We start from the raw sequence: 22615 nt of genomic DNA, 5'->3' as shown, positions 1-22615 counted from the left end.
GAGCTTATCCATCCAACAGAAAATTTCACATCTACCTGTGAAATGGATGTCTATTGTTGTCAAGTGTAAAAAGCCACATATGTACAAAAGTTATCTGGGGAAATTCTTTGATGAGAGCTTCTTTGACAACTTAAAAATAAAGGCACACACTGAAGTTCAATGTCCACAGAAGATGAGTATAGATTATCAAAGTTATCAAGCAATATGGGAGCAGACACTTTACATTCATCATAGAAAATAATCTACCAAGAGAAAGTCTAAGTCTGAACACCTATGCCCCAAATTGAAGGGCATAAATACTCATAAAACAAAATTTATTGAATCTCCAAACACACATTGAACACCAGACAATAACAGTGGGATAAATCAACAGAGACACAGTAAAACTAGCAGAGGTTATGAACAAATGGATTTAACAGGTATCTACAAAACATTTTACCTTGAAACAAAAGAACATACTATCGTCTCAGCATCTCATGGTATCTTTTCCAAAATTGACAATATAAGGGGTTATATAACAAACCTCAACAAAGACAAGATGATTGAAATAATCCCAAGCATCCTATCAGATCACCACAGATTAAGGCTAGATTTCAAAAAGAACAAAAACAAAAGAAAGCCCACTTAAATGGAAACAGAACATATCAGAGCAGAAATCAAGAAAATAAAAACAAAGAGAACTGTACAATGATTCAACAAAACTAGAAACTAGTTCTTTGAGAAAATCAACATGAGAGATAAATTCCTATCCAAACTATCTAAAAGACTCAGCGACATTATGCAAATTAACAAATCAGAAATGAAAAGAAAAACATAACTACAGAAATTGAGGGAATTAAAAAATCATCAGGTGCTATTACAAAAGCATATACTCAACAAAACTGGAAAATCTAGATTAAATGGGTGATTTGGTAAACAGATAACACACATGAAAGTTAAATCAAGAGCAGGTAAACTATCAAAATATACACATATTACCTAATGAAATAGATGTCATTATAAATCGGCACCTCCCATCCATCCCAAGAACAAATAAACAAACAAACAACCCAGGGCTTTTGTGCAGAATTCTACCAGACCTTCAAAGAAAACTTAATTCTTTAAACTATTCCTTAAAACAGAAACAGAAGAAACACGACATAATTCATTCTATGAAGCTAAAATTACTCTGATAACTAAACCAAAGAAGAACACAACAACAGCAAGAACAACAACAAAACACATCAAACTAAATAGCTTCAGATCAATTTTGCTTCTGAATAACGATGGAAAAATTCTCAACAAAATTCTAGGAAAACTGAATAAAAGGACACAGCAAAACAATCATTAAACACTGTCAAGAAGGCTTCATCATATTGTTTAGGGTTGGTTTAATATATGAAAATCCATTTATGTGACTCACTAAATAAACAAACTCAAAGTAAAAACAAAAATTACATAAAAAGTATTTGATAAAATACAACACCGCTAAATTATAAACATATTGAGGAGATCAGGAATTCAAGGCCCATACTTAAGCTTAGTAAAAGAAATTTACCGCCAACCAACAGCCAATATCAAATTAAGTGGTGAGATAGTTGAAGCAATCCCACTAAAATCAGAAACAAGATCAGGATGCACACTCTCCCCATATCTATTCAATATATTACTCCAAGTTCTACCTAGAACTATAAGACAACCAAGAGAAATCAATGGGATAGAAATTGGCAAAGAAAAAGCAAAAGAATCACTATTTGAAGATAATATGATAGTATACATAAGTAATCCTAAAAATTCTTCTAGACAACATCTTCAGCTGATAAATAACTTCAGCAAAGTAGCTGGATATAAAATTAACACAAATAAATCAGTAGCCTTCCTGTATACAAATGATAAGCAAGCTGAGAAGGAAATTAGGGAAACAATTCTCATCACAATAGCCACAAATACTATAAAAGATCTTGGGGTAACTGTAAACAAACAAGTGAAAATCTGTCAGAAGATAACTTGAGGTCTCTTAAGATAGAAATCAAAGAAGATCTCAGAGAATGGAGAGATACCCATGGTCATAGGAATAGGGCCAAAGCCCTGAGGGTCAGCAAAAAGAATAAAAACAGGCAACCAAGGGAGGTAGGATGTGGGGGGATCCTCTAGAATGCATATTAAGCCAGGGAGGTTGAGACTCTCAGGTCTGAAAGGGAGGGACCTTAGATGAAATGTCCAACATCCGGGAATGGGAACTTGTAAATTCCACCTTCAGAGGACAGACAGGAGGTCAACTGGATGGATGGGGCTGCTATCTCACAATGATATACTCTGAACAAACTGCTGGGACAAAATTGGAGAAGATCCTGAGAATAAGGATGTCCGGAGACAGGCCCAAATTGAGATTAAGTTCAAGTGGATGCTCCAAGGCTTGACACTATGAGATCATGTTGTGCTCACAAAATGGGGTCTATCATGGTTCCCCTCTGAATCACCCAATAGGCTGATGAAAGAGTCAGATCCAGATATTTATACACAACCAATTGAAACAAGCTCCTGACCCCTGTGGTGGAATTAGAGAAAAGCTGGAAGAAATTGAGGAGGAGGGTGTCCCTGTTGGAGAACCAGCAATCTCTACTAACCTTGACTCCAGAGATCTCAGACACTGGGCTACAAACCAGGCAGCATACACTAGCTAATATGAGACCCTCAACACATATACAGTAGAAGACTGTTGGGGATGGACTCTGAAGATATACGTAGCCCTCAAAGAACAGGAGGATCCAGAGAGTGTGCAGGTTTGTTGGGGTGGAGGATTGTGGGGTGGAGACTTCCTCATGGAGACAGGGAAGGAGGTGTGGAATGTGGAACAGACAGAGAATGGAATATGAGGGGTATAAAATCTGTACTGACAAAAAAAAAAGATTTAAAATTAAAATAAAAGATTTGAAAATATGAAATGTTATGAGGAATATTGTGGTATGACGATTAACGTGGCAGTCATAGTGTGTGAAGTTTGTTACTTATTTCATCATGGGGTTCTAGGGAATCAAGCTACAGATAGAATATTTGGTGAGAATGTATATCCACAAAGCTATCATAAGAACAACATGCCATAACTTTACATTTGATAGTCAAACTTGTTGAGATATTGAAAAATTCAATTTAGTTGAAGAATCATGTGAGCTATGTTTTAAGTAAAGTTTTGCTCCTGTGGTGTCTTTTATCCCTGTTGTGAGTAAGTGTGTTCAACTCTGGCCTAAACAAAACGATGTAGCACTTAGGAGCAAAGACTATGATAAGAATGCTTGCACTGGAAGCCAAGATAGAGAACATTTCCATAGCCACCATGACCTTCCCAGAGGTGCTGTGGCAGACAGGGAGGAACATGACCCATACACTGCAGAACACAAGCATGCTGAAAGCCAGGGACTTAGATTCATTAAATCTGTCAGGCAGTCTCCTGGATAAGAAAGCCAAGAGGTAACTCCCAAAGGCCATGACTCCCAGGTAAGCCAGAGTGCAGTAGAAGTAAATATATGAGCCCTTGTTGCAAAGAATGATGATGTGTCCATGTTCAGAGTGATAATCCTTGTCAATAAATGGAGGAGATGTCCCCAGCCATATACACGACAGAAGTACTTGTATCAGTGTGCAAACTGGAATGGCAAATTTAGGAACCTGTGATGTCAGCAACCATCTTATCTTTCTTCCTGGAGCAGTAATCTTGAAGGCCATAACTACAGTGATGGTTTTGGCCAACACTGTGGATAGGGCCACAGTGAACAGAAGTCCAAACATGTACTGTTGCATTATACATGTTGCTGTATTTGGAAGGCCAATGAAGAGCAATGGACAGAGGAAACAGAGGATGAGAGTGATGAGCAGGATGTAACTGAGAGATCTATTATTGGCCTTTATAATTGGAGTGCCTCTGTGTTCTACAAATACCCAAATAACAAGAGCTGTGAGTGTTGAGAATCCAATGGAAAGAAGTGTGATTCCCTTCCCCAGAGGATCATTATAGGACAGAAAAGTTACTCTTTTCTTCAGGCAGTGTCTCTTCTCTCCATTTGCATAATGAGTTTCTGGACAGTGCACACACTGATCCAAACCTGGTATAAATAAAATTGGTTATGAATCCATGGTCAAGTTTTCCCTTTATATTAATATATTTTAGAGTTCAAACTCATTGCATTGTTATTACAACCATGTTCTATTGTCTCTTTTGGTGTAGAGAAACATGTATTCTAAAGTGAATAATCCTACAAGTTAAGGTTTATACTCCTTTCAAAAAAAACACATGAGGAAATGCCCCTTCTGGAGATATGGGTGTTTTTCACATTACCCATTATGAATATATCACTGAGCAAACAATGAAGGAACTGAAGATATGATAAGGAGGTAAGAATTCAGTCTGAATACATTGGGGTGTGGTTTGCCTGCCCTGCCTCTACCATATTCCTCAACCTGATTTGTTAAGTAGCTCATGGTCACCTCCTCAAAAATCACAACAGCCCAGTGTGGCTGTCTAGCCCACACAATCACTAAATACAATGTGTGCAAGAGTTTTGCCTACAATCCAGCCCTTGAAAAGATTTTTAATATTGGTTTTCTTTTATTCCATAAATATTGATTGTGTCAAACAGACAATGAAAATATGCAGGAAACCATATCACTAAAGCCCATTTATTTAACTCTATATTGAACTGTCCTTAAGTTTTATCTTTCATTTTTATTAGATATTTTCTTCATTTACATTTTAAATGCTATACCCCAAATCCCCTATATCCCCCCTCACCCTCCTTCTCCAACCCACCCACCCCCACGTTCTGTTCCTGGTATACCTCTGTACTGGGGCGTATTATCATGATGGTAAGACCAAGGACCACTCCTTCCATTGTTGGCCAACTAGGCCATCCTCTGCTACATATCCAACTAGAGGCATAACTCTGCTGGGTACTGGTTAGTTCATATTCTTGTTCCTCCTATAGGGTTGTAGATCCGTTTAGCTCCTTGGATACTTTTTCTCGTTCCTTCATTAGGGGCCCTGTGCTCCATCAAATAGATGACTGTGAGCATCCCATTCTGTATTTGTAAGGCCATGGCATAGCCTTAGAACAGAGAGCTATATCAGGGTCCTGTCCACAAAATCTTTGTGGCATATGCTATAGTGTCTGGGGTTCGTGGCTGATTATGGGATGGATCTCCGGAGGGAGCATTCTTTGGATGGTCCTTCCTTCTGTTTGAGCTCCCATCTTTGTCTCTGTATTTCCTTCCATAGATATTTTGTTCCCCATTCTAAGAAGAAATAAAGTATCCACACTTTGGTCTTCGTTCTTCTTGAGTTTCATGTATTTTGCAAATTGTATCTTGAGTATTATAAGTTTCTGGTCTAATATCTGCTTATCAATGAGTGCATAGCATGTGTGTTCTTTGTGATTTGGTTACCTCATTGACCTTTCTTTATACAAAGGATAAAGAGGATGAGATAGAAATCAGGGAAAGAACATCCTTCACAATGGCCACAAATAATATAAAATACTTTGGTGTGACTCTAACTAAGGAAGTGAAAGATCTATATGATAAGAACTTCACGACTCTGAAGAAAGATTTCGAAGATTTCAGAAAATGGAAAGATCTTCCACACTCATGGATTGCAAGGATCAATATAGTAAAAATGGCTATCTTAATAAAATCAATCTAGAGACTTAATGCAATCCCCATCAAAATTCCAACTAAATTCTTCAATGAGTTAGAAAGGGCAATTTACAAATTCATCTGAAATAAAAAAAAATCAAAAACAACCTAAAATAGCAAAAACTCTTCTCAACAATAAAAGAACCTTTGATGGAATAACCATGCCTGACTCAAGCTGTACTCCAGAACAATTATGATAAAAACTGCATGATATTGGTACAGCGACAGACAGTTGGATCCATGGATTAGAATTGAAGACCCAGAAATGAACCTACAAATGTATGGTCACTTCATTTTTCACAAGGGAGCTAAAACCATCCAGTGGAAAACAGACAGCATTTCCACAAATGGTGCTAGCAGAACTGGCTGTTATCATGTAGAAGAGTGCAAATTGACCCTTTCTTACCTCTTTGTTCAAAGCTCAGGTCTAAGTGGATTAAGGAACTCCACATAAAACCAGAAACCCTGAAACTTATAGAGGAGAAAGTGGGGAAAAGCCTCAAAGATATGGGACCAGGGGGAAAATTTCTGAATAGAACAGCAATGGCTTGTGGTGTAAGATCAAGAATCGACAAATGGGACCTCATAAAATTGCAAAGCTTCTGTAAGGAAAAAGACACCTTCAATAAGACAAAAAGGCCACCAACAGATTGGGAAAGGATCTTTACCTATCCTAAATCAGATAGGGGACTAATATCCAATGTGTATAAAGAATTCAAGAAGGTGGACTCCAGAAAATTAAATAACCCCATTCAACATGTGGAACAGAACTAAACTAAGAATTCTCAACTGAGGAATACTGAATAACTGACAAGCACTAGAAAAAATGTTCAACATCCTTAACCATCAGGGAAATGCAAATCAAAACAACCCTGAGATTCCACCTCATACAAGCCAGGATGGCTAAGATAAAAAATCCAGCTGTCAGCAGATGATGGCGAGGATGTGGAGAAAGAGGAACACTCCTCCATTGTTGGTAGGATTGCAAGCTGGTACAACCACTATGGAAATCAGTCTGGTAGTTCCTCAGACAATTGGACATAGTACTACAGGAACATCCAGCAATACCACTCCTGGGCATATACCCAGAAGATGTTCCAATTTGTAATAAGGACACATGTTCCACTATGTTCATAGCAGCCTTATTTATAATAGACAGAAGCTGTAAAGAACCCAGATGTCCCTCAACAGAGCAATGGATACACAATGGAGTACTACTCAGCAATTAAATAGAATGACTTCATGAAATTCTTAGGCAAATGGATGGATCTGGAGGATGTCATCCTGAGTGAGGTAACCCAATCACAAAAGATGTCATTAGATATGCACTCACTGATAAGTGGATATTATTACAGAAACCTAGAATATCCAAAATACAATTTGCAAAAGCATGAAACTCAAGAAGAAGGTTGACCAAAGTGTGGATACTTTGCTTCTTCTTAAAATGGGCAACAAAATACCCATAGAAGGAGTTATAGAGACAAAGTGTGGAGCTGAGATGAAAGAAAGACCATCCAGAGACTGTCCCACCTGGGTATCTATCCCATATACAACCACCAAACACAGACACTCTTGCATAAGCCACAAAAATTTTGCTGACAGGTCCCTGAAATAGCTATCTTTTGTGAGGCTATGTTAGTGCCTGGCAAACAGAGAAGTAGATGCTCACAGTCAGCTATTGGATAGAACACAGGGCCCCCAATGGAGGAGCTAGAAAAAGTACCCAAGGACCTAAAGGGGTCTGCAACCCTATTGGTGGAAAAACAATATGAACTAACCAGTACCCCCAGAGCTCCTGTCTCTAGCTGCATATGTAGCAGAAGATGGCCTAGTCAGGGGAAGAGAGGCCCCTTGGTTTTGCAAACTTTATATGCCCCAGTACAGGGGAACGCCAGGGCCAAGCAGTGGGAGTGGGTGGGAGAGGATGTGGGGGACTTTTGGGATAGCATTGGAAATGTAAATGAAATAAATACCTAATAAAAAGCATTTAAAAAAAAGATTGAGAATTCACAAATGGGTCTTATAAAACTGCAAAGCTTCTGTAAGGCAAAAGACACTGTCAATAAGACAAATGGCCAACAACAGATTGGGAAATTATTTTTACCATTCCTAAATCAGATAGGCGACTAATATCTAATACAGATAAAGAACTCAAGAAGATGGACTCCAAAAAAATCAAATAACCCTATTAAAAAAATGGGGCTCAGAGCAAAACAAAGAATTCTCACCTGAGGAATACCGAATGTGTGAGAAGCACCTGAAAAAAATGTTCAATCATCCTTAATCTTTCAGGAAATGTAAATCAAACCAACCCTGAGATTCTACCTCACACCAGTCAAAATGGCTATGATCAAAAATTCAGGTGACAGCAGATGCTGGCAAGGATGTAGAGAAAGAACAGTCCACCATTGGTGGGATTGCCATCTGGTACAACCACTCTTGATATCAGTCTGAAGGTTCCTCAGAAAATTGAACATAGTACTATGGTAAGATCCAGCAATACCTCTCCTGGGCATAAACCCAGAAGATGTTCCAGCTTGTAATAAGGGCACATGCTCCACTATGGTCATAGCAGCCTTCTTTATAAAGCCAGAAGCTGGAAAGTACCCAGATGTCCCTCAACAGAAGAATGGATACAGAAAATGTGGTACATTTTAACAATGGAATACTACTCAGCAATTAAAAACGACAAATTTATGAAACTCTTAGGCAAATGGATGGAAATGTAGGATATTTTTTCTTTTCTTAACATTTTAGCTATATTTTGTAATATAGTTGAAAATTACATTTAGATTTTGAGAATACAAACTTATACTGCAGAAAATAATTTACTACTTACACCAATTCACAAACAAAATGTTTCTTAATTTCCAATTGTTTGTGTGAATTCAATTTTCAAGAAATATTGTTCATTGCATTTATTGTATAAATCATGATAGTCTTAGATGTATGAAATGTTTTCTTTTCATGTGATTTTGTCTGGATACCACCGAATATTTGTTCAAAATATTTCTTGTCTTTTTCACCCCTCTCATTTTTTGTTAAAAGGCAAATCTCACAGATGTTATTGTTAATATGTAGATGTTCGAGAAAAGTTATTGGGACTTAACTCTCTAATCATATCTGTGTTCTTTGATGATATTCAGGTTAGTATGGGGGATATAAACTCCTTTATATATCGAGAGAATTTTGTGGCTATTAGTTCATGGAAGTTTTGATAAACTTAGTGATAGTTTTTCAGTAAAACACCTACATAATAATAAAATTTATGTTTTCTTTGTTCCTCCAGAACAGATTTTAAGAACTAAATCTCTGTGAATCAAACGTAGTGGAAGAAAAATATATGACTTATTTCCTGACATGTTTAACTTTCCACATTTTTTTCAATGTTTCATTTCAAGAATGATTTTGTTTCATTTTTTCCTAAATCATATCGAAAGAACATACATTTAAATCCTTTTTCCCTCTATTCTCTATTTGTGTATGTTTCTTATGCTTTTAAAACTCTCCTGTCACAATAGTTAACATTTTCTCAACGCCAATCTAAGGAACTACACCCAGAAAAATTCTCAATAAATATAGATGGAGAATACAATGATATTTCAAGAAAACTCTGAATATAAACAGTATCTATCCACAAATCCAGTCATACAAAAAAAATTAATTGAAGGAGGACTCCAACAGAAAGAGGATAACTACTTTCAAGAAAATATAGGAAACAAATAATTCCATAGCAGAAAAATAAAATTGAATACTCACAATAACACATACACACTAACACTACAAGCATCAAAATAACAGGGGTAAACAATAACTGGCTGATAATGTCTCTCAACTTTCCAATAAAAAAGAAACAGGCGAACAGAACAAATGCAAAAATAGGAACCAAACTTTTGCTGCAAAAAGGAAACAGCTCAGCAATACAGATAGCTATTACCTCAGAGTAAATGCTATAATTTTGTTTTGGGCCACAGGACCCTCGAAGCAAGTTGAAATAACTATTCTTATATGTATTAAAATAGACTTTCAACTAGAATTAAACAAAGCAAATGGGAAAAACGCTACATACTCATTAAAGAAAAATCCACTAAAATGATATCTCAATTCTCAACATGTATGCTCCTAATTAAGGACACCCATGTTTGTAAAAGAATCATTCCTAAATTTGGAAACACACATCAAACTCCACATATTAAAACTGGTTGATGCTATACTCCAGTCTCACCAACTGACATGTTATGTAGTCAAAAAGTAGAGAGAAATAACAAAACTGGAAGACAGTATGAATCAAATGGGCCTAAAAGTTATCTAGATAATATTCCACACAAACACAAAACAATATACTATTTTCTCATCACTCAAGTCTTCCCCCAAAATTTAGCATTCTTCACAGATACAAGAAAATTGAAATAACACCATTTCCTCTATGAGGCATCTGTGTAGGAAATCTGGACTTCAACAACAACAGAAACACAAGAAAGAAGACACATTCATGGACATTGAAAAGTCTCTACTCAATGATCTCTGGTCCAGGGAAGAAAGAAAGAAAGAAAGAAAGAAAGAAAGAAAGAAAGAAAGAAAGAAAGAAAGAAAGGAAGGAAGGAAGGAAGGAAGGAAGGAAGGAAGGAAGGAAGGAAGGAAGGAAGGAAGGAAGAAAGAAAGAAAGAAAGAAAGAAAGAAAGAAAGAAAGAGAAAGAAAAAGAAAGAAAGAAAGAATATTTTAAAATTCAATAAAATAAAGGCACAGCATATGCAAATTCTTGGAAACAGTAAAAATAGTTCTAAGAGGAAAGTCCATTACATTGAGTATTTCAATAAAGGAATTTATTTGAAAATATTCATATTAAGATTTAAAATGTACATTTAAGAGGTCTAGAAAAAAAGAAGAAAACACAGTTAAGAGGTGTTGAGGGCAGAAAATAATCTGATTTCAATAATCTGAAATCAAAAAATTAGGAAAAAATGGACCAATGAAGCCAAGAATTAGCTCTTAGAGAAAATCAACAAGATAGACCCACCCTTGCCAAACTAACTAAAATATGTGGAGATGTTATCAAAATAAATAAAATCCAAAAAGAAAAGATTGAGAAAAAAGAGAGAAAGAAAGTAGAAATAAAGTACTAGGTCTTTCTTCAAAGCCCGGAGTCTACAAAACTGGAAAATCTTAATAAAGAGGATGGTTTTCTCAGCAAGTATCACACTTAGAAAGGTTAAATTCAGATCAGGAAACCTATATAAATAGCCCTAAAACCCTAAGAAAAGAGATGCAGTCATGAAATATCTCTTGACCAAAGATGCCCAGAGTCAGATGGTTTTATTGCAGAATCCTACCAGACTTTCAAAGAAGAGCTAATAGCAATACTCTAAAAAATTACTCCACCCAATAGAAGCAGAGGAACACTGTGGAACTCGTTCTATGTGGCTCCCATCATACTGATACCCAGATTACACAAAGACTCAACAAAGAAGAGAATTTTAGTTCTATTTCCCTTATGAATATTGATGAAGAAATGAACACACACACACACACTATATATATATATATATGTACCTCACAAACCAAATGCAAGTACACATCAAAAGCATCTTAAGTAGTAAATTAATAAGCCTCATATTTGGGATACAGGCATAGTTTAATACATGAAAATCCATTTGTGTAATTCACTATAAAAATAAATAAAAAAAAAACTCATGGTCATCCCATTAGTTGCAGAAAAATAACTTTAACAAAATGTGACACCAAGTCTTTTTAAAAATCTTGGAACAATCAGGGATACAAGGCATATATCTCAATGCTATAAAACCAGCATACAGCAAACCAACAGCCAACATCTGATTACATGGAAAGAAACTTAGGCAATTCCACTAAAATCAGGGATAAGACAACGCTACTCATTCTTGTTAATCTATTCAATACAGTACTTGAAGTTCTAGCTTGAGCTATCAGAGAACTAAAAGAAATCAAGTCGATGCAAATTGAAACGAAAGAAGTAAAAGGATTTCTATTCACAGATGATATAATAAATAAAAATAACCCCCAAAATTTTACCAGAGAACACCTTCAGCAAAGTGGTTAGATTCAAAATTAACTAAAAATAAAAATTGTCCTCCTTTATACAAACGATAAATTAACTGAGAAAGAAATAAGGGAAATAAAACACTTTACAATTTTTAAAAATAATACAAATATCTCCATGTAACTCTAACCATACAATTTTAACACCTATATAACAAGAAGTTGAAATCACTGTAGAAAAAAATTAAGGAAGATATCAGAATATGGAAAGATCTACAATGCTCTTGAAATGGTAGGGTTAACATAATGTACATGCCTATCTTACCAAAGCCAATCTACATATTTAGTGTGATTCTCATAAAAATTCCCATATAATTCATTACATACCTTGAAATAACAATTCTTAACTTCAAATGGGAAAAAAACGACAAAGAAACAAACAAACAAATAACCCAACATTGCTATAACAAGCCTAAACTATAATTAAACCCTTGGAGGTACACACCTCCCAGAACTCTAGGTATATTACCAAGTAATAGTAATAAAATCTCCATGGTAATAGTCTAGGAATAAATTGGTTGATCCATGGCATCAGTCTTCAAATATTGCCACATACCTATAGACACAAAACCATAGAATGTGAAAAATAAAGCATCTTAAAGAATTAGTGCTGAATTAATGGGATGTCTGCATGTAGAAGAACGAAAAAATATTTATATCTATTTTCCTACACAAAACTTCAATGAAGTGGACTAAAGATCTTAACATAAAGACAAATAAAATAAATCTAGTAGAAGGAAACTGAGGAATAGCCTGTAATGCATTGGTACTAGAGAAAACTTCCTGTACAGAAGAGCAATGGATCAGGCCTAAGATAAAGAATTCATAAATGGTATCTAATGAAACTAAAAACCTTCTATTAGGCAAGGACACTCTGGAAATCAATTTGCTGAATTGTCAGAAAAGTGGCAATATTTCTGCCTCAAGACCTAGCTATATCTCTTCTGGTCATAAATCCAAAGATGGCACATTATTCCACAGTGACACTGGCTCAACTATGTTCATATCAGTTTTCTTCCTAATAACCAGAAACTGGAAACAACCTACATATCCCTTAACTGAAGAATGGATAGATAAAGAGTAATTGGTGTGCATACAGAATGGAGTACTATTTAGCCAGTAAAAACAAGGACATCATGAATTTTGCAGGGAAATTGATGGAACTTGAGACTATCATCCAGAGATTGGTAACCCCAAAGGATTATCATGGTATGTTTACAATATGTGGATATTAGCCATACGTACAGGATACACACAATACACACTAAAGACCCAAAGCTAAACTAAAAGTAGCATCTAAGTGAGGGTAGTTGATTCTCACTTAGAAGGTAGAATATAATAGTTATAGGAGGCAGATGGAATGAGGAATCTGGGTGGCAGAGGGGACAAGGAGGTGACTTGGAGTGTTCCTGGTCAATGTACAGAGAGAAACACAGCAGAGGGATAGAATGTCAGGAGAGAGAATAGAGATTCATAGTGTGAGGTATAGGATGGCAATCATTTTGAGGATATGCTAAAGATCTGGGATATGGGACCCCCAGCAATCAAAGAGGGTAACCTTAGCTCAGAGACATAATAGTGGTTCTTTGGAACCTGAAAAGTCTACCTCCGTTACTCAGGAAGCTCCTATTGAAGCAATAGGGAAACCAACTCACACACACAATTTTTGACTCCAAGTTCATCCTTTCTACAAGAGATGTAAAAATAGGGGCTGGGCTAGAGACTGAGGGTAAGGACATCCAATATTCCCAGTAGAACCAATAGAGACAATGGTCCCACTTCAGTTTTATCCCATTGGAAAATACCAATCCCTGAAATTATTAATGATAGTCTCTTCTGCTGAATGAAACAGATGCAGACACTCTCAGACAAAACCTGCCCCTCCCTACATATGGAGCAGATGAGCAGCAAAGAAATGAGAATATAGCTATCTATATAGTGCTTGATTGTCTGTCAAATATTTTTCTAACTTGACTGTCTTCTCTGGCCTCAGTAGAAGAGGACTTGATTAGCAATGTAGAGAAATACTATGCTCCTGGCTCTGATTGGAGAATGAGAATGTGGATAGGAGAGGGACTTTCTGAGGATGAGATCAGGAGGTGAGGCATGGATTGGGATGTAGAATAAATAATAAAAACAAAATTATCATGCCCCTGTCAGAAATGAGATGTTTTATACAATGTACATATAGAAAATGGAATTAATTTCACGAAAAATTCCGAAAGAACCAACAAATAGCCTTGTTTTTCACATCAATGTTATTAACCGCAAGTCCCTTCTACTTATGTTTACTATTCAACCTGGAGTGACACAATGCTTATTATAGACTTGCAGATTGCAGTCACCTTGTGACTCTCTCATGCTTGTTGTTCTTACTTTGACATAGTTTAACATTTCCCCCAAATTTTCTGCAACTAATTATTCTTCACTTCAGGTGTGTGCAGTGTTCAGTAGATCTTGGCATATTCACTTCAGCAACATAACATGCACCCATCTACCAGTGCATCAAAACGTGGTCATGTGCCAAGTTTTCATTTTAAAGGATGTCACATAACCTTTCTACACATTTATATTTGTTTCCAGTAGTTCTAATGAGAACATACATACACTTTTGATATTTGGGTGTTAATGAGTTAATGAGTGACACAACATATTATAAACTTTGAGGACACCTAGACTGTTGTGTCAATTACAATAATATTTTCAAATGGTACATATCTATAGTTTCAACTTCATTAGTAGATATGGAAATATTAAATATATATAAAATAATTACACTTCTTGAAAAATGTGAATTAATTTATAAAATTCTATACAAAATGTGTATTTAGTTTTTTTTAATTGCATCTCTGACTGTCTGTCTTTCAGCCTGTTCACAATAACTTAATTTCTTTGTCTAACCTATTGTTTCAGATGCATTAACTGGGTTGAAGAAAACATGGCAATAAAATGTTGTAATTAAATTAATTTAGAAACTTTCTTATGCCATAAAACAGGTCAAACACAGAAATTGCAACTGGGAAAATGAAATAGCTTTCTGGGTCCACGGTATGAAATAAGACAATTATGGAACTACTATAGTAAAGCTAAATTATTCACATTTAAATGTGATGCAAGTGTAATTAAAGTATGCTTTCAAGATTACTTTTTAGTTTTTTGTTTTGTTTTGTTTTGGTTAATTTTTTTTTTTTTGAGACAGGGTTTTTCTGTGTAGTCCTGGCTTTCCTGGAACTCACTCTGTAAACCAGGCTAGCCTCATATTCAGAAAATCCACCTGCCACTGCCGTCAAAGTGCTGGGAATAAGGGCATGTGCCACCACCACCTGGCCAAGATTACAAAGACTTAATACTCAGAATATTATTGATTAAATTCTATGCTGAAATTGCACATTTGTCTCTGCTGTGAGGAAGTGAATTCTTGATGCCACAATGCCTACAATGACTAAAAAGGTGAATCATTCCTGTGTGTTATTTTAATAGAACATACAAATAAAAGATTCAGTTGTTAAACTGAAGTAACATAATGGCAATGTCGTTCCCTTGTCTCATTTTTTCCCTTTACTTAGGTTTGTGAGAGCACTGTAGAAAGAATGGAAAATCCTCTGAGAAACTTGTCCTTCACCTGTTTCATTGGAAATCTCATTGTCTGGGCAAGGAGTGCAGTCAAAGCAACAGGTAGGCTTGCTCTCCAGGACAACTTTCCTGAATCCAGGATTGCAGCTCTCACTGCATACAGAGTGAGGAATCTGAAAAATATTAAATACAAGATACAAAAACACTTAGTTCTTAATTAGTGTACAAGTAAAGTATGTATTTTATAATACAGAAAGTATATTAATTAAAATTAATATCTAAATATGTTGGTTTTTGCTGTTTTACTCCATTGGCCATTGAATGAAAGTGGAAATGACCTTTGGTCAGCAGCAGCCTTCACATTCCTTTCCTGATTTAATGAAATCTGCACAGTGTCCTACAAGCAGCACTGTCATAATCTTCTGCCTTAGGGAACTTCACCCTCAAACTGTGATGTTACAAATAAAATTTTTCTATCCTCATATTAATTTTGTTGCCTACATGTTTCCAACAATACAGTTAAGTATAAACGGGAAATACTCACTTTGTTCTTTATTTGTCAAAGGCTTAAAATCAAAGGCCAACTGAAAACTGACTGTGACTGTCTAAGTTAATTGTCTTAGTTAGGGTTCCTATTGTGATAAAACAGGATGACCATAGCAAATTGTGGACAGAAAGGTTTATCATCAGTTGAAATAAGGACTGGATTTGAAGCAGAATATTTGAGAATGTAATGGAAATGGAGAACATGTACTACTTATGTTTACTGTCATGCTAATTGTGTCTTTCTCACCTTAGATTCTTAAACAACATAGGACCACCTGCCACCACCCAAATGTTTTATAGGCCATTTGTGATGTTAGTTATTTTTTCTATTAATTAATATTTTATTCCATTTATATATCAAACACTGCCCCTCCTGGTTCACTCCCAAAGAGTTCCCCTTACCTTTTCTGCTGGAAGGATGTGCAACCAGTGTATATCCTGCCATCCTAGCACATCAAGATTCTCCAGGATTAAACTCATCCTCTCCCACTCTGGCCAAAGAGGGTAGCTCATTTGTGGAATGAATTCTCTAGAGAAGTATCAGCTTAAGGACAGTATCCACTTCAGCTTTTGAGGAACTCACATGGATATTGAGCTACACATATGCTACATATATTGGGGGTGGGTTAGGTTAAGTACAACCCACGTACACTCTTTGATTTGTGACTGAATCTGTGAGATTCCCCAAGTGTCGAGTTTATAGGACTCTTGATTTTCCTGTGTAGTTCTTAAACATTTCTGGGCTCCAATACTTCCATAATTGTCCTGTAACTCTGCCCCATGTTAGGCTGTGTGTCTCTTCATTTGTTTTAGTTAGCTGCTAGGTGGATCCTCTGGAAGGACAGTTAAAACAGGTTCTTTTTTTGCAAGCATAACAGGTATCATTATTTGTGTCAGGGATTGATATACTTGCCCCTGTCGTGCTCCTGAAGTTGGGCCAGTTATTGGTTGGCAATTCTCTCAGTCTCTGCAACATCTCTGCATTTCTTGTAGTTAGAACTATTTTTGGGTCAAAAATTTGGTGCCTATGTGTTGTCCTTATCCCTCCTTTACTGGAAATGCTTGGCTATTGGAGGTGTTCTCTTCATGTTCACTGCAGTGCTATTGGTCTTAGTTATCATCACATGCACTAACTACTGTTGGTCTTCCTAATGCCATGTCTGACTCTTCCTTGACATTTCCCCAACTCCTGCACTCCTGGAACATACAGGTCACCTTTTGTTCTCCTGACTATCTGAACATCTTTTCTGACTCTTCCAAGACCTGATAAACCACCATTCCCTACCACATTCCCTATCACAGAAAGTTACCTCCCTCCATCTATCCCTTATGACTATTTTATGCCCCTTCTAAGTGAGATTCAAGTATCCTCGATTTGGCTTTCCTTCTTCGTTTAGTTTCTTTGGGTCTATGGATTGTAAAATGTATATCATGTTCTTAGTCACTAATATTTCTTATAAGAAAATACATACTATTCATGTCTTTGAGTCTGGATTATCTCTTTGAGGATGATATTTTCTAGTTCCATCCAATTTCTTGGAAATTTTAATGTCCTCATTTTTATAGCTGCGTAGTAAAACATTGAGTGAATGAATCACATTTTCTTTTATCCTTTTTTTGGGAGGGGGGTTGAGGGACATCTGGTTGTTTTTAGTTTCTGTCTATAATGAATCAGGCTACTATAAACAGCAGAGCACATGTCCTAATATGGTGGAACAGTATATCTGTATCTTCATGCAGTACTATTTCCAGGTTTCTGAGCAACTACCAGATTGCTTTCCTCTGTGTCTGCACAAGTTTGCAATCTCAACAGCAACAGACTAGTGTTCCCATGTCTCTATGTCCTCATTAACAGAAGCTATCTGTTCAGTTTTTATCTTGGCCATTTTTGTTGTGTCAGACTGATTCTTAGAGTCATTTTTATTTACATTTCCCTGATTGGTAAGGTTGTTGAACATATCTTCAACCACTTCTAATACATTTGAGACTCCTCCTTTGAAAATTCTCTGTGTAGCTTTTATCACATTTTTTAATTGGGCTATTCACTTTTTAAGTTTTAGAATCTAACTTCTTGAGTACCTTATTATTTGGAATATTAGACCACTGTTGGATGTAGGATTAGTGAAGACCTTTTTCTGATTACTAGCTCCCATGTTTGTCCTTTTGATACTGTTCTAGGCCTTATGGAAGCTTTCCAGTGTCATGAGGTCCCATCTATTAATTGTTCCATGATCCACCCAGGATATTGTCTTCTGCACCAATGGGTTCAAGGCTATTCACCAATTTCTCTTCAATTAGATTCAGTGTATCTGGTATCATGGTGAGGTCTTTGACCCACTTCGACTTGGGTGTTTTGAGGAGTGATGAATATGGATCTATTTGCATTGTTCTACAAAGCAGATATTCAATAGAATGAGAATCATTTGCTGAAGGTGCTTTCTTTTTTCATTGTATGTTTTTTTAACTTTTTGTCAAAAGTCAAGTGCCTATAAGTGTACTTCTGGGAATGGATTTCATTCCACTGATTAACAACCTTGTTTCTATTCCAAAACCATGCAGTTTTTATGCCAATTCTCTGTAGTTCAACTTGAGACCAATGATGGTAATTCCTCCAGAGATTATTTTATTGGTAAGTTTCGTTTTTGCATCCTGGCTTGTTGTTCTTCCATATGATTTTGATAATCGCTCTTTCAAAGTCTGTAAATGATTGTGTGGTACTTTTGATAGGAATTGCATTGTATTTGTATATCCCTTTGTTAAGTATGTGGAAATTTGGTAACAGTCAAAAATACAGTTCATTGTCACTAGGTTAATCCAACTAATTTATGAGTATGGAAGATCTTTCTTCTGAAATCTTCAGTTTCTTTATTCGGGAACTTGAGGTTAATTTCATTCACATCCTTTGATTTGCTTGAGTATTGATGTGGTCCATAATAGCAATCAAGGGTTATTAGTTTCAGAAACATAGTATTTATTTATAATAGAGACATACCCACCTCTGGGCCAATTAATCATATATTCAGATATGGACAATTGTTCTTCAGCACTGTGAGCATATGTACCCAGTTTCACTAATAGTGAAGGACCTGTTGGCTATTCTAATCTGTTGTTTTACTAACTTCTTTCTCTTTTTTTCATAAATTAGTAAAATAAATCCACTCTCAGTATAATGGTCCCTCATGTGTAAGACCTTTTAAAGTACAATACTTGACAGGTTTTGCTTAATGAAAGGGGTTTGCAAATATTATTCCTACTAAGATTCCTCTTTTCAGGTTATTGCAATTTATGTTATTTTGAAAATAAATTTACCGATGACACAGTAAGTCAATATAAACATCCTGATATCTCTTTTATTACAATGTCCTCAGAAAGGACTAATTGATATCCTTTTTTATATTTTTGGTTGTGAGCCTAGCCTTTAACGGCTGAGCCATCTTTCCAGTCTGATATCATTTTTTAAAATGACAAAATGAATAGATAATTGGAAAATATGTAAAACACATCCACCAGAATAAGTCACCAGTAAAAATCTTAAGATTGATAGTTTTAGTGTATTGATGTGGTCAATAATACCAACCAAGAGTCATTACACCCAGAAACATATAATATTTACTTATATTAGAAACACACGCACCTCTGTAAATCCTATGGGCCAATTAATCATATATTCAGACATTGACAATTGTTCCCCTTTGGGAGCACTGGGAACAAATGTACCCACTTTCACTAATAGTGAAAGACCTGTTGGGAAATTCCAAATGTTGGTAATATCATACTCTGGATCTGCCTTCCTTCTCCAGTCCAGAACCACGTGGTCACCAACAGAATTTTTCACTTGAATCTTCTTCAGAAAAGGGTGAAGCTAAAACATATATGAATTCCTGTCATGAAATTGCAGTTATAGAATCATAACTGAACTACAAATAAGAAGTTAGTCCTGACTATAAATGTATCATGTATGTAATATATCATGTTAATGCTGTTTTAATTAATTACCTATGGGGTTGAACAAAGGAAATCTTAGCAGAATATACATATTTGTTTTTGTAAGTGTCAGTTTGCATAGAATATAATTTGTCAAGCAGTGCCAAACAATCAAGGATAAGAGAGAAAACAAGTTTCAACATTAAAAAAAAAAAAAGATTCTAAGTTCATCATTTCTATCTCTATTATCTAATGGAATAAGATATAATTCTAAGAATCAATACAATAATGGGAACGGAGTCTCATCTAGAATCATGCCAAATATTGAAAACTTATCAAGAACTATATAGTAAACTAATCAAAACTTCTCTGAAAACTAACTATTTCCTCATATTTTCTGACAATTTCTTAGCCTCAATATTTATGATGAGGTAATTTGAGTTTGGTGGATAATCAGGAGTGATTTTAGCACAAAAATTCTAATGGCATCCAGGAATATTGGATATATTTTGTATAAATTCAACATGAATACTTGATTTTCTTGTTTTGTTTTGTATCCAGACTGTTTAGTTTAAAAAAATCAGAAACTTAACAATGTAGAATACAATAGCAGTTTGCAAGTTAGACAGGGTTGTTCAATATGAATTTTTAGACAAGATCTACATATTTTGATAACTTCTATGGAATCCAGAGGGGGACAGTCGGCCTATATGTTTCACTACCTTAGAGAGTGCTTATGGTTCCTAAGAATAAAAAAGCACAGAAAATTCTCCAGGATCTGAAAATGAAAACACCCGTAACCTCATAACACATACCTCTCAAGCCAACTATACCATGGCAACTCTAGGAGACCCTACAGGCGGGCTTTTGGGTATTAGATGATTCCAGATTCAGTAAAATTGACAACTGTGAAAACCCACTATTACTAACTATGGGTCAGAATGAAGAAAAACAAATTAATCTTGTTTACCTCTAGTAATGTATTCTTTAAACAATATTTTCATTTTCTTTACCCTCTAATCACCTTTCTTCTGATAATTATTATTTTATTTCCTAAATCCCCTCGATAAGGTGGATCTAGAGAATTATTTTTCTATTATCCATATTATTTTAAGTTTAGTTATCCAATTCCATCCTGATTGCAGCTCTTCTTTCCAGGCTATCCCTCAGACAACCGATATCCCTGTTGCCCATCACCTTCTTCTCTGAGATGGTAGAGCATGTTACCCACCCTGAGACATCAAACCTCTTTAGGGCTAAGTGCATCATTGAAAACCTGGGTTTTGCTTCTGAGAAATTGCAAAGAGAAATATCCATATTTTTTCTACAAAAATAAGAATTATTCTATTAAATGCAATCTTCCACAAGTACACTTATCAATCATATTTATAGATATACATGTACATTGATATCTAGGCACTGAAATATATGCTACCTCTTATAGATTATTGAATGGAAAAAGTAATCTAGCATAACTAGTTTGAGAGCTTTTAAAGCATCTGATGACATATTGGGGAGTTTAAAATACAAGGAATTTACATTACCTTCCAGGGGAATAACAGAGTCCTATCAATATTTGCCTGTGGTTGAAATTGTATTTGACTGAGTGTCTCCTCATGCAGACTGTGGGCCACTGCATACACAGCATTATACACATTGTAACTCTCTTCAGTCATGGCCATTGTAAAAATATTCCCTGGCAACAATTCCAAAGAGGCATTCTGCAGACAGTTTTTAAATATTTTACATTCAGAATGCAAAAATGAGCATTTGAAATACCAGTACCACAATAAATGAAGCAAAAGATCTTCTGGGTACTTATTGGGGGTGGCTTCTTGCATAAACTTTTTGAAACCAGCAATCTCCTCATAATGGGGTGAAAAAATGAGAGCCCCATGGGATAATTCTAACATATTATATAGTTCCAAATTTGGGCAAAACCATTTTGTATTCATAACCCAAATTTTTTTCAGGTTGTACTTTCTATATGTGCTTTCTATTAAAGTTAATAGAATAGAAGTGGGTCCATAAATTACAATCACTTCTGCTGTTGATGATTCTAGAATGTGGATATGATCTTGTGATAGCAAACGAAGTAGTGTTTCCCCCAGGTATAATACTGTTTGCACAAAAGCTATGCAGATTCTAGTTTTGTCTAGTTCCTTTCTAAAGTCTGATAGAAACTGAGCACCTCTGTGGTCATCTGGGATGAGAAGTCCCACCCAGTTCCAGTTGAAATGAAGCATCAAAGAGGCAATACCAGACAACAGAGCTGTGTCTTTGGGGGCCACCTGGTAGAGAGATTGAAACTGGTTTCTACCAATCTGAACAGGATCAAAAGGCCCAAAAGTAAGCTGAAAGAAATACAGAATGTTAAAATGGAGAACAAGAATTGCCATTCAAAATGTCTTAGTCTTAAAAGACAAAATGAAATTATTAAACATTCCACATTGTTGTTGATCACCAAAGGAAGTCAGTACTGGAACTCAAGCAGGTCAGGAATCAGGATCTGATACAAAGGCCGTGGAGGGATGTTCCTGGCTTGCTTCCCCTGGCTTGCTCAGGTTGCTTTCTTTTTTTTTTTTTTTTTTTTTTTGGTTTTTCGAGACAGGGTTTCTCTGTGTAGCCCTGGCTGTCCTGGCACTCACTTTGTAGACCAGGCTGGCCTCGAACTCAGAAATCCGCCTGCCTCTGCCTCCCGAGTGCTGGGATTAAAAGCATGTGCCACCACGCCCGGCTTCAGGTTGCTTTCTTATAGAACCCAAGACTACCAACCCAGGGATGGCACCACCCACAATGGGCCCTCCCCTCTCAATCACTAATTGTGAAAAT

At 35.9% G+C, this 22615-nt stretch overlaps 1 protein-coding gene across 2 annotated transcripts in view; it reads right to left on the bottom strand.

Annotated features, from left to right (window-relative positions):
- Nucleotides 1–256: 256 nt before the first annotated feature.
- The window catches only part of LOC110288296 (vomeronasal type-2 receptor 116-like), a 72017-nt gene continuing 49658 nt past the window's right edge, over nt 257–22615 (bottom strand). For both annotated transcript variants that reach the window (XM_085842953.1, XM_085842954.1), the window contains exons 3-6: nt 21328–22137; nt 19494–19721; nt 15363–15486; nt 257–4079 (exon numbers count right to left, since the gene is read on the bottom strand). In XM_085842953.1, the coding sequence (XP_085699079.1) occupies nt 3151–4079; nt 15363–15486; nt 19494–19721; nt 21328–22137 (2091 nt within the window). In that variant the 3' untranslated portion in view covers nt 257–3150. The remainder of the gene's footprint in view (nt 4080–15362; nt 15487–19493; nt 19722–21327; nt 22138–22615) is intronic.

This window comes from Mus caroli, unplaced genomic scaffold (genome assembly GCF_978045245.1).
Source record: "Mus caroli unplaced genomic scaffold, Mus_caroli_1 scaffold_9, whole genome shotgun sequence".
Lineage (NCBI taxonomy): Eukaryota > Metazoa > Chordata > Mammalia > Rodentia > Muridae > Mus > Mus caroli.
This window is presented reverse-complemented; position numbering and strand designations above follow the sequence as displayed.